Below are 11,793 nucleotides of genomic sequence, written 5' to 3'. Positions count from 1 at the left end.
AAAAAGCTGTTCAGGACCCAAATGTTTAAATTCACATCTTTCCCAGATACAGAATTAAAGTTTGCAAATATTCTGGAATGCGTCTTCGTAAGTGGTGAGGCGTGCAGGATACTCCTGCCAAAGATGCTGTTTCTCCCTGTCTTGGGTTCTCATGTTAGTTTCCACTCTGTTTGGCGTGATCCCTTTTTGGAGATGACAGCCCTCAGCTCTTGTTCACCGCTGGAAGCCTGATGCAGATTCAGCAAGTGTTTCCTGCCTTTCTCACACGGCACCGTGTAGCCTGCATCCTGGGTGGCTGTTGGTTGCTGGAGGGGCGCCTGGCTGCAGTTAGGACCCCTGCTCTCTTAGGCCTGCATGGCTTTCATTGATTCTTCTGGCAGATAAGTCTGGAGTGTGGGGAAGATGAAGGGAGGGGGACGGGGCACATCTTTCACCAGTCAAGTAGCCAGTAATCTACTTGTATTTCTGGAAACTGGAAATGAATGAAAGTGTCTGGAAACCATAAGCACAATTTAGGTTGGGTTTTAGGGGAACCATGAACATACTTTAGATGGGACTGAAATGAATAAAAAATTCTCCAAGACGTATGATTTTAAGTCCTTAGTCGATAAAATTTCATAAAAAAACAATTCAGTTTTGGCCTGGCTCATTGAGGGGCCAAGAGGCTGCTCCCAGCATCAGCTGTTCGCCGGCAGGAAAGGGCCCGGCGGTTACAGATAGAGCTTGATGAGTTCGTCGCTGACTGCTGAGGGCGTCAGCACCCCCAGGTCTGTAAACAGCAGTGTGATTAAGGAAGGGGAGGTGTAGTCGACCCACGGGTGCTCCTCTTTGAGATCCTGTCCAGTCTGCGTGGACTTCAGAGTATCCGCCTTGTACTGAGGAGACAGGAAGCATACGTTAGTCTGCTCCACGTGTTCAGGGCTCTGAACTGGAGAGGCCTTGGCCTGAGCAGTTAGTGTGCTCCTGCCTCAAAGTGCTCTCTGGAAACGGGGGGAAGCCAGCTGTGCAGCACACTGGCGAGGGGGACGAGCGTGGCTTGGGTGAGCAGATCATTAAAGAAAAACAAGCCACGTGTCCCCTCACTGGTGTGCTGGATTAACTCCTGCAGACCTCTCAAGACAACCATTTAGAGCATTTATAGAGTGCTTACTAAGTGCCAGGCACTGTGCTAAGTTTTTCCCATGGATTATCTCAGAATTGTCATAACCCTTGTACAGATAACTGAAGTTCACAGAGCTTACAATGAAAGGACTTGCCCAAGGTCACATGGTTAGTAAGTGGTGGAGATGGCATGGCAAGTGAGCCCAGACAGCTGAGCCGAAACTTCGACTATTACCAGTTTCCCCTGCCTCCTTGGCCTGCATCTAGTGCTTAATTGAATGAGAGACAAAGACTTAACTTCTGGGGACAAATTAGGCTGTTCAACAGCCACCAACTTATCTTTGTATCCTGAGTACTGGAAAAAATAGCAGTGGGAAGTGAATAACTTAATGGAACATGCTTAGCGCTGCGTTTTTTTTTCAAAGGTTTCAGATTAGACTCGAATACCCCTTCAAATATGTAAAACTCTTGCCTTAAACTTATCTGGGACATCTTGCTGGTTTAGTGGGAAGAGCCGTACAAACTTGAAACTTTCTGCAACAACATAAAACGGCTTGTTCTGTGCTTTGGCACACACAGCCATCTGGTTGGTTCCAATCTGGGAAGTCAGAGAAAAGTGGAGAAGGGTGAGGTCTTATAGCATATCTGAAGTGGAAGCAACAGAAAGTACATGAGTGAACGTAATACATGTACTTCTGGCCTTGGAATTAAAGAAGACCTTTAAAAAAGAAAACAGACGTTTCTCCCAAGATATACAGATGGTCAGACACATGAAAAGATACTCAAGATTCTTAGTCATTAGAGAAACACAAGTCAAAACCACAATGGGGGGCTTCCCTGGTGGCGCAGTGGTTGGGAGTCCGCCTGCCGATGCAGGGGACATGGGTTCGTGCCCCGGTCTGGGAAGATCCCACGTGCTGCAGAGCGGCTGGGCCCGTGAGCCATGGCCACTGAGCCTGCGCATCTGGAGCCTGTGCTCCGCAACGGGAGAGGCCACAACAGTGAGAGGCCCACGTACAGCAAAAAAAAAACAACAACAACAAACAAACCACAATGGGATACTGCTTCACATCTACTAGGATGGCTATAATTAAAAAAACAAGTGTTGGCAAGGATGTAGAGAAATGTGGAATCCTTGTACGTTGCTGGTAGGAAGGTAAAATGGTGTAGCTACTGTGGGAAACAGGCAGTTCCTCAAAAAGCTAAACACAGAAATACCATATGACCCAGCAATTCCACTCTTAGGTATATACCTCAAAGAATTGAAAATAGGAACTCAAATAGGTAATTGTACACCCGTGTTCAGAGCAGCATTAGTTAACAATAGTCAAAGGATAGAAACAACTCAAGTATCCATCAACAGATGAATGGATAAACAAATGCGATGCAGTACATTATGCAGCCATAAGGAGGAATGAAGCACTGACACAGGCTACAATATAGATGAGCTTTGAAAACATCATGCTAAGTGAAATAAACCAAACTCAAAAGGACAGATATTGTATGATTCCACTTATATAAGGTACTTAGAATAGGCAAAAATCATGGAGGGAGAAAGATGAGGGGATGGGGAGAAAAAAATGGGGAGTTTTGCTTAATGGTGACAGTTTGGGGTGATGGAAAAGTTTTGAAGACAATGGTGATGGTTGCACAACAATGTGAGTGTAATTAATCCCACTGAATTGTACACTTAAAAATGATTAAAATGGCAAATTTTTATGTTATATATTACCACATACAACAAACTATCATGAAATCTTTCCATGTTAAGCAACAGATAAATTTTAAACATTATACTGATGTCAAATATGCTCCATTAAAAAGAAAAACCAACCAAAAACTCAATTCCAGTTAAAGCATGTTTTGAAAAAATATAAATTACATTCTCTTAATTTGCACAAATCAATCTCCAAAGCAGGAAGAAATCTGAACAAAATTTGACCGCTGCAATGGCTCATGGGAACTGGGACGCCATTGGCTGCAGTGGTGGAGTCTTGAAGCTAAGCAGGGTTAGAGGAACGAATCGTTAATAATACAGTGGATGTCTGAGGTCAGTGATGTAGCTCCGTGCCCTGAGCAAGGGCCTGTGGAGAACTGATGCTCCTACCTTGTTAATGATTCCTCCGTTTTCAACAACTCCTTCAGCACCAACAATGACAAGATCCACTTTCTCCATGATGTAGCTGAGGAAATTAAAAACAATTTTTTTTTTTTTAGTTTCTGCTTTATAACAAATTTAGTCAGTTATACATATGTTCCCATATCCCCTCCCTCTTGCGTCTCCCTCCCACCCTCCCTATCCCACCCCTCCAGGCGGTCACAAAGCACCGAGCTGATCTCCCTGTGCTATGCGGCTGCTTCCCGCTATCTATCTACCTTACGTTTGGTACTGTATATATGTCCATGCCTCTCTCTCGCTTTGTCACAGCTTACCCTTCCCCCTCCCCATATCCTCAAGTCCATTCTCTAGTAGGTCTGTCTTTATTCCTGTCTTACCCCTAGGTTCTTCATGACATTTTTTTTCTTAAATTCCATATATATGTGTCAGCATACAGTATTTGTCTTTCTCTTTCTGACTTACTTCACTCTGTATGACAGACTCTAGGTCCATCCACCTCATTACAAACAGCTCAATTTTGTTTCTTTTTATGGCTGAGTAATATTCCATTGTATATATGTGCCACATCTTCTTTTTTTTTTTTGTGGTACGCGGGCCTCTCACTGTTGTGCCCTCTCCCGCCGCGGAGCACAGGCTCCGGACGCGCAGGCCCAGCGGCCATGGCTCACGGGCCCAGTCACTCCGCGGCATGTGGGATCTTCCCAGACCGGGGCACGAACCCGTGTCCCCTGCATCGGCAGGCAGACTCTCAACCACTGCGCCACCAGGGAAGCCCTGTGCCACATCTTCTTTATCCATTCATCCGATGATGGACACTTAGGTTGCTTCCATCTCTGGGCTATTGTAAATAGGGCTGCTATGAACATTTTGGTACATGACTCTTTTTGAATTAGGGTTTTCTCAGGGTATATGCCCAGTAGTGGGATTGCTGGGTCATATGGTAGTTCTATTTGTAGTTAAAAACAATTTTTTAATGCTCCCTTTTCTTTGCTCTTCTTAGTAGCATCATCGCCTGCAAAGATTAATACTCCATTTTCACCAAGGTAAGTTCTGAACTCATGAGACAACCCCTGGCACTGTTACCGGTTCTGCTACAGGGGCACCAAGACCTGTTTTGGTCACGACACCACAATGAGACGTGTAACTCACCCTGCCACCCAGTAATGTACATGCATACATGTGTAGCTGAAGCAAGGATTTCATGACCCGGCATTTATCCTTACTACATGTGGCACATTCTATTTTCCTTTCTACATTAATACAAACAAAATTTAAAGACCTGATGTGATCTGAAGTTGGAGAAAAATGTTATGTAATTCAAGAATCTTGCAGGTAGGGTGAAGGCCAATCTACCTTTTGAAATGAGCAATTAGGGACTTCCCTGGTGGTCCAGTGGTAAAGAATCCACCTTACAAAGTGGGGGACGTGGGTTCGATCCTTGGTCGGGGAACTAGGATCCCACACGTCGTGGGGCAACTAAGCCCGCACACCACAACTACTGAGCTCGTGCGCCTCAACTAGAGAGAAGCCCGCGTGCTGCAACAAAAGATCCCACGTGCTGCAATTGAGACCCGACGCAGCCAAAAATAAACAAATAATAAATCGATCTTAAAATAAAATGAGCAATTAGTAGAATTCTTTAAAATGTTTACTCTTAAACACATGCCTAATTTCCTTAATCATCTCCTTATGTGTTTTCTTTCCAAGGGATTATTACTCCTGTCCAAGGGATTATTACTCCTGTTTTCTCTTGGGAGGCACGCTGCCAATCCACGGAGCATGTCACCTCGGCTTTAGGAGTGAAGTTGCACAGGTGAGATGAAGGATCCTAGAGTGCCACCGAGGGCAGCCCGTGTCTTCAGATGAAGAGGGAGCACTGATCACATGTGCTGACCTGACCTCTGCACCTTGCTCTTAAAATGCACTATGATACCACCACGTAAATGACTCCCACTCTCCCTGACATCCTATAGCCCTGTCTGTACATTATCAAGACCTTATAATAAGCTTGCTGGTTTAGCCCAGCTGTCAGTTAAGAGGCGGGACGCTGCCCAGTCCAGTTTTATGGATGAGACTCAAACCTTCCATCTGGAAGCGCTGCTCCAAGCCACCCCTGGGAGTGGGTGAGGAAAAGTAATTGTGGCGGGGGAAGCCAGGCACTTACCCAACAGCAGCATCCAGTACGACAGTGACGGGGACACTGAGGTGGCAGAGGGCTTTGGCCATTTTCTTACTGAAAGTGACAGTTTGAGAACATTAGAAAAAAGTCCAGGAAAGTCCCATAGTGGTGTATGGTGAGTCACTTAATTTGGACAATGATAAATCACTTTAGCTGGAAACTCAGTTAATATTAATGGATTAAGGGGCAGATCCTGAGACTCTTGACTAAGGAAACAAGAATTTGGGTCCTTTAGAAGGAAGTATGTGTTTTAGGAGAACTACGCTCTTGGGGATACAAAAAGATATGTAAATTCAGAAAAAAAGCATTTTTCTTTTATTATGTTCTGGCTAGATATGAGGTGAATTATCTATTCCTTGATAAAAATCTTTCAATTGCTGTTCCTCTGACTTAAGTACTAAATAAAACCCCTAGATCCTGTACTGTGACCTACTTCAAATTCACGGTGATTTTTCTTCCAGGGGCAGGAATGGGCACTGTCAAAGGCAATGCTGACTGACTGGCGAATCAGGGGCCTATTCTGGCTCCTCTTACAATGGATTCTAATCCGCAGTTTGCTCTTTAAAAGGACTGCTGGGCTCATAACCAAATGGAAAGATACTTGCCCTGATAAGTCAGGCTGTGACTCTGTAATGTACACACTGAAACGCTTCTTAGCCGCCACGGCTGCTTCCAAGACTCTCAGGACCACCCTGGAGTAGGCGTGAGTTAATATTCTCTGTGGGCACAGAAAGCTCTGTCAAAAGGGCAAGCTTCTGGCGATCACCCATACTCTGTGACCCTCTGATGCGTATTCCTGGTGCCCTAAAGCTTCTCCGTATGCTTTCTCACAAATCAGCTGTTATCAGAAAGGAGACCCTTGACAGTACATTGAGTTTAAGCCCATATACGAGCTGAAGAAGTTTTCTGCCAGAGGAATATATTATGGATCTCCTCTTCCTGCAGCAGGCGCAGAAGTGGCATCTCCATGTGGTGTCACTCAGATACAAAAGCCTTTATATCTGAAGGCTCTGTTAGGTTCCTCTGGGTTGGCTTCCCTAATTCTAAGACATGGTTTGCACGCTTGGGCATACAGGCACCAGGCAGGTAGCATAAAGGAATGCAGGGGGCCGGCTGGGGCCGGCAGCAGAGTGGAAAGGCTGAGCTCCAGCTGTTGTCACGTGGGCCCACTGTGGTCAGATCATCTGGTTTTTCTAGAGGCGCTGAAAATCCGATGTTTCAATGTTGGCTAACTAATTTTTAAAAACTTATAAACACTGTTTGGGGTAAACACAACCCATCTGTGGACTGGATACAATTTGCAGATACTTAGATGTAACCTCTGCTCTGGGGAACAGAGTGCAGAGGACAGTGTAAGCAAGGTGGAGGGACGTAGCTCCCTAGCTCCTTTCTGGGCCTCCCCAAGAGCTTGTTAGAAATGCAGGTTCTCAGGCCCCACCCTTGTCCGACTGAATCAGAATCTTCATTTAAAAGATCCCCAGGTAGTTCATCTGCATGTTCAAATTTGAGCAGCTCTGCTGGAAATTTAGCCAAGATAGCACTGATGCGGGTGGTTATTACACGTTCAGCTCCACTAAGGCAAACGAATCCTGCAGGGAGTCTGCAGAAGGAGAAGGCCTCGGCGAGGGGCAGTGACAGGCTTGCCTCCGCTTGGCCCCCAAATGGCTTTGTTTGCAGCTGGCTTGTGTACAAGTTCCACTCGCATCTATTGCGTCATTTATTTAATAACATACTCCAAAAAAAAAAAGGACTTCAAAAATTGGGAAAGGGGTAATAAAACAGTGGACAAGAGTCCAGATGCAAGTGAATACTTTCATGGTCGATGGAGGCTCAGATGGCAGAAAGAAGGCGTGCTGCCGGGAGAGATGTCATAAAAGTTTTATGACCCCTCTGCTGGGAGACTGACTTGATGTGCAGCTCCCGTCTTTCCTCACTCAGCTTATCGACATTGGGCGGTATCTCTGTAAGAGCGTTTGGAATGAAGATGAAAAATCTCAATCCAGTGCTAACATTCAGCAGGAAGCCAGTCAGTATGACCCAGTGACAAGAGCCGTGTTAATTTAATTCAGATTAGTTTAGTACATATCCAGTAATAAAAGATACTTTTTTTAGTAAGACACCTTATCAAATCAAGAATCATCCATGCTGTCCCAGGGTTTTTCTCTGTTTAAAATGACCACCACCTAGGATAATAATGCCTACATTCAGACAGTGCTTACGATGTGCTGGGCATAGCGCAGAGTCCTTACACACCATCTCATTCATCCTCATGACACCCCTATGAGGTAGGTGCTACTATTACCCTTATTTAACAGATGAGAAAACTGCAGCGCAGAGAGGTTAAGTAACTTGTCCAAGGTTATACAGCAAGTAAGTGGCAGGGGCAGGATTTTACCCCGGGAGTCTTAACTCCAAAGTCCTTGCTCCCAATCACCACACAGGATCCAGATCTACTCACCGCCCCATCTTTGATGAAAGTATGGCACAGATCTGCAATTTTATTTCTCGACAGTGATGTTCTCCTGAGAAAAATCTCCCCCCGCTCGATCATGATCTTTTTACATTTGGAGTAATCCTAGGAAGAACAGAGCAAACTGAGGGGAAGGGGAGGGTCCGGATAAAGCTGGGAATATCTGTGGCCAAACAGAGAAACACAGAGGTAACCGAGGGAGGGCAGGGGCTTACAGAGTATTCCAGGGAGGTAAGGCTGATGAAGCGCAGGAAGAGCTCCCCACCCGAGGACACGGCCACTGAAGAGTCCACGCCGCACAGGGTTTCTATGGCACTGGTGAGATTCGCTCTCAGGCCCTGGAGTGTCTCGCCTGGAATGATCACATGAGGCATGTGACGTTCATTTTTGACCCTTGATGGGTCTGTGATTCACTCACTCATTCAACCAGTGTTTACTGGGTGCAGGCTGTATGCCAGGCACTATTCTAGATGCTAGAGATACATCAGTGAACATGACAGACAGGGTCCCGGCTCTGACGGAGCTCCCTTTCTGGTGGGAGAGGCAGACGGTAAACAAGAACACAAAGAAATCAACAAGTTAATTACAGATTGACATGAGGACAGACAAAAGCAGAATGATGAGAAAGGTGGAGCTCCTTTAGACAGAGTTAACAGGGGTGGTCTCTTGGAGTGCAGGCCTAAGCAGAGACCTGAGTAAGAAAGGACCCAGCCGAGTAAAGATCCAGTGGGAAAAGTCTCAGATGCAGACTATAAACGCGAAGGTCCCAAGAAGGGAATAAACTTGGTATGAGAAACCAAGGGAGGCCAGAGTGAAGCACAGTTCAGTGAGGGACAGCACAGAAGGAAATTAAGTAGCAGTGACAGAAGGGGTCTGCGGGTGGGCTAGGTAAGGCTTAGGTGTTTGGATTTTTTTTTTAATGCTTATTTATTTGTCTGCCCCGGGTCTTTAGTTGTGGCATATGAACTCTTAGTTGCAGCTTGTGGGATCTATTTCCCTGACCAGGGATCGAACCCGTGCCCCCTGCATTGGGAGTGCAGAGTCTTAGCCACTGGACCCCCAGGGGAGTCCCAGGTGTTTGGATGCAACTGTAAATGCAATGGGAAGATGCTGGAGGTTGTCTTAGAGACATGCACCTCTAGGCCAGCCCTTTAGACTAAAGAACGCTTTATTATTTTTATTGTTATTATTATTATTTTGTTTATACCCAGATGCTTACATTTAGGATGCCTGAATTAGTAGTAATCACAATGATGACATTAAAACCAGAACTTATACTGGAACATTCTCTACAGCAACTGCAAAGAAACTGTCACAAGACAGAAGCTCAATAAATCCTTGTAAAGCTCAACTGTTGCTATAATTTAAGCTTCAAAGTTAACCTGGTATAATATGGTCATTCTTTTTTTTTTTTAATGTTTTTTTTCTTTTATTTCTAATTCTTTCTTGAATTCTATCACTACATTTCTGTTTTTCTAAATCTGATTTATATTATGTCTCATGTCTTGTACCATTTTAAAAAATTTTAGCTCATTGTGAAATAGCGTGTTACGTTTTTTTTTTTCTGGTTGTCGTTCTTTTTTTGGGGTTTTATTTATTCCTTTCTTTACGTTTTGGTGTGATTTCATTGTCTGCAGGGATGTTATTCTCATTCTGTCTTCCTTACAGTAACTTTTATGGGGTTTGGACACAATCATTTCATTTTTAAGTGAAATGAGTTTTCCTGAACTTTTAGAAAAAGACTTTGTTCAGTTGTCTTTTCTAACCCCACAGAGCTCCCTCTTCCATTGTTTTATGTAGTGTTAAAAAATACAACACCTTGCTTTCTGAGATTTCTTGGTTCTGTTCTCCTCCCCAAATCTTTTCTGGACTTTCTCTTTCTTTCCTTTCCTTTTCTTTTCATTATCCCAACCTTCTGCAATTTTGATTCCACTCCCCACTATTCAGTGGGGACCCTGGCAGGAAGAAGCCCTGGCAGGTCAGTTTTGAGAAAATGCAGGATCTATGCTGGTCTAGCCCCTTCAGTCCATCTGGTTGCCTCCCTGCACTCACCTGCTATTGTAGTGAGCAGAACCACAGCATCCTCCCAATTTCAGCTGCTACCCTCAAAGTGAAACGGTGCACCTCAGATTGGGACTTGAACCCGGCCAAAACGCACGGTCTTCCAACTGAGATCACACACCTGGTTTCAGGACTTAACGAAGTTCAGGTTCTTGATGTCTCATCACAGGAAGAATTCAGTGAGAGACAAAGTGATAGATAAGAAGTGGCCAAAGGGGCCACTCCACAGACAGAGCGTGGGGCATCTCCACAGACAGACAGAGCGTGGGGCATCTCAGAAGGTGAGAAAGGCCAATATGGTCATTCTTTTTTTTTTTTTTTTTTGCGGTATGCGGGCCTCTCACTGTTGTGGCCTCTCCCGTTGCGGAGCACAGGCTCCGGACGCGCAGGCCCAGCGGCCATGGCTCACGGGCCCAGCCGCTCCGCGGCATATGGGATCCTCCCAGACCGGGGCACGAACCCGTATCCCCTGCATCGGCAGGCGGACTCTCAACCACTGCGCCACCAGGGAGGCCCCAATATGGTCATTCTTGATTCAAAGTATATTTCATTGAAAGGAGACCCATTCAATAACTTGAGGGCTCTCTTCACATTAAAAGGACAGAAAAAGAGGGAGGAGCTGAGCTTGGGGCTGCATTACCTCATGTAGGCACACATCCGTCTCTTACCTTCTACACTTCTAACAGTTATGAACTGTAACACCTGGAGTGATGGAGGATGACCCTCTTTACCTTTATCTCTCCTCAAGTACTCCAGCAAAGTCCGGATGGCAGCTACTGCTGAGGCCATGTCAGGATCTTCTTTCATCTGAGACTTAAAGTATTCAATTAACTCTGGGAAGGGAGAAAAAAGTGATTCATCAAATTCATCTAGCAGGACAGACGACCAGAGAGCTTATCAATGACTGTTGACTTTAAAAAGCAAACTAATTTAAAAAATAGTTTCTTTGCAGGGTGTTTGGCTTCAGGGGCACCATAAATGTTGATGGGAATAGAGATGACATCACTTTACTATTTTCAAACTCTTTCTCATTTTGCAAAAGCTAGGCATGTACAATGGCATAAAATGTAAGCCCCATCGAAAGGTAGTGAAAGGTCATTCTCCCCCTTATCCTAGACCCCAAGTCCGGAAAGAATCCCAGAGCCAACCTCCTTACCGATTTCTCCTGCACCCTCCAGTCTGTGCCAAGTCAAGCGTATTCACCTACATACATATGTACATGCATGTGATGCAGAGGTCCACCCTGCTCTTATGTTTTTTATATGAAAGGTACTGTATACGCATTAGTTTGCCCTTGCTCTTCACTTAATAAAACACCTTGATAACCACACTAGACGGGCAAATCAAATACGCCTTTCTTTTAATTCTAGTACTAGATCCAACAGGGCAGGGAGTCTAACTCATACTTCACATATGAGGAAATCAAGACTGTGAAGACCTGCACATGCGTCCGAAGTCTCACTTTTTTGGACGGCACTGGAAAGCGTGGGGAGAGGGGGTGTCCGGGGATACCCCCAGGACCCATTCCCTGGATACAGGAGCAGCCAGTGGTTTTAGTTGTGACTAGAGGAACCACATCCAGCCAAACAGCCTGAGCTTGCAAAGTGACCTCTCCCGGAGCCCAGTCTGGGCGTGCGAGGTGGAGGGATCCCTGCGCGGCTCCGCTTTAGGCCCAGCAGGCACGTCGCGTCCCAATTTACCCTTGTCGTCCATGGTGCCCTCTGGACCGCGGAGCCCGAGGGGCCCAGACCCGCTCGCGCCACTTGGATGGGTCCAGCGACCGCGCGAGCTCCGAATCACAGGGACCAACAGCGTACGGCACGGCTCTGCACTCCACTTCCGGCGCCTTGGGGGCGGGGCTGT

General features: G+C 45.7%; 1 protein-coding gene across 1 annotated transcript; it reads right to left on the bottom strand.

Annotated features, from left to right (window-relative positions):
- Positions 1-573: 573 nt before the first annotated feature.
- Positions 574-11,775, bottom strand: EIF2B1 (eukaryotic translation initiation factor 2B subunit alpha). Its single transcript, XM_082640343.1, has 9 exons — positions 11,631-11,775; positions 10,662-10,763; positions 8,085-8,221; positions 7,858-7,974; positions 6,001-6,117; positions 5,385-5,449; positions 3,209-3,284; positions 1,574-1,699; positions 574-875 (listed from the first exon to the last, which is right to left on the bottom strand). Exons 1-9 carry the CDS (start codon positions 11,641-11,643, stop codon positions 711-713), a joined length of 918 nt encoding a protein of 305 aa, XP_082496469.1. The 5' UTR covers positions 11,644-11,775; the 3' UTR covers positions 574-710.
- Positions 11,776-11,793: the final 18 nt, after the last annotated feature.

This window comes from Mesoplodon mirus (genome assembly GCF_964341445.2).
Source record: "Mesoplodon mirus genome assembly, chromosome: 13".
Classification (NCBI taxonomy): Eukaryota; Metazoa; Chordata; class Mammalia; order Artiodactyla; family Ziphiidae; genus Mesoplodon; species Mesoplodon mirus.
Note: the sequence above shows the minus strand (reverse complement) of the source record. Positions and strands in the feature narration are given on the sequence as shown.

What these genes read in the sequence shown, in the direction of transcription:
- EIF2B1 (XM_082640343.1), bottom strand. An exon ending in GTACTGGATGCTGCTGTTGG is followed by an intron (nt 3,285 to 5,384) that starts GTAAGTGCCTGG and finishes TAATTTCCTCAG; the next exon opens with CTACATCATGGAGAAAGTGG. An exon ending in ATGTCCCAGATAAGTTTAAG is followed by an intron (nt 876 to 1,573) that starts GCAAGAGTTTTA and finishes CTGTCTCCTCAG; the next exon opens with TACAAGGCGGATACTCTGAA.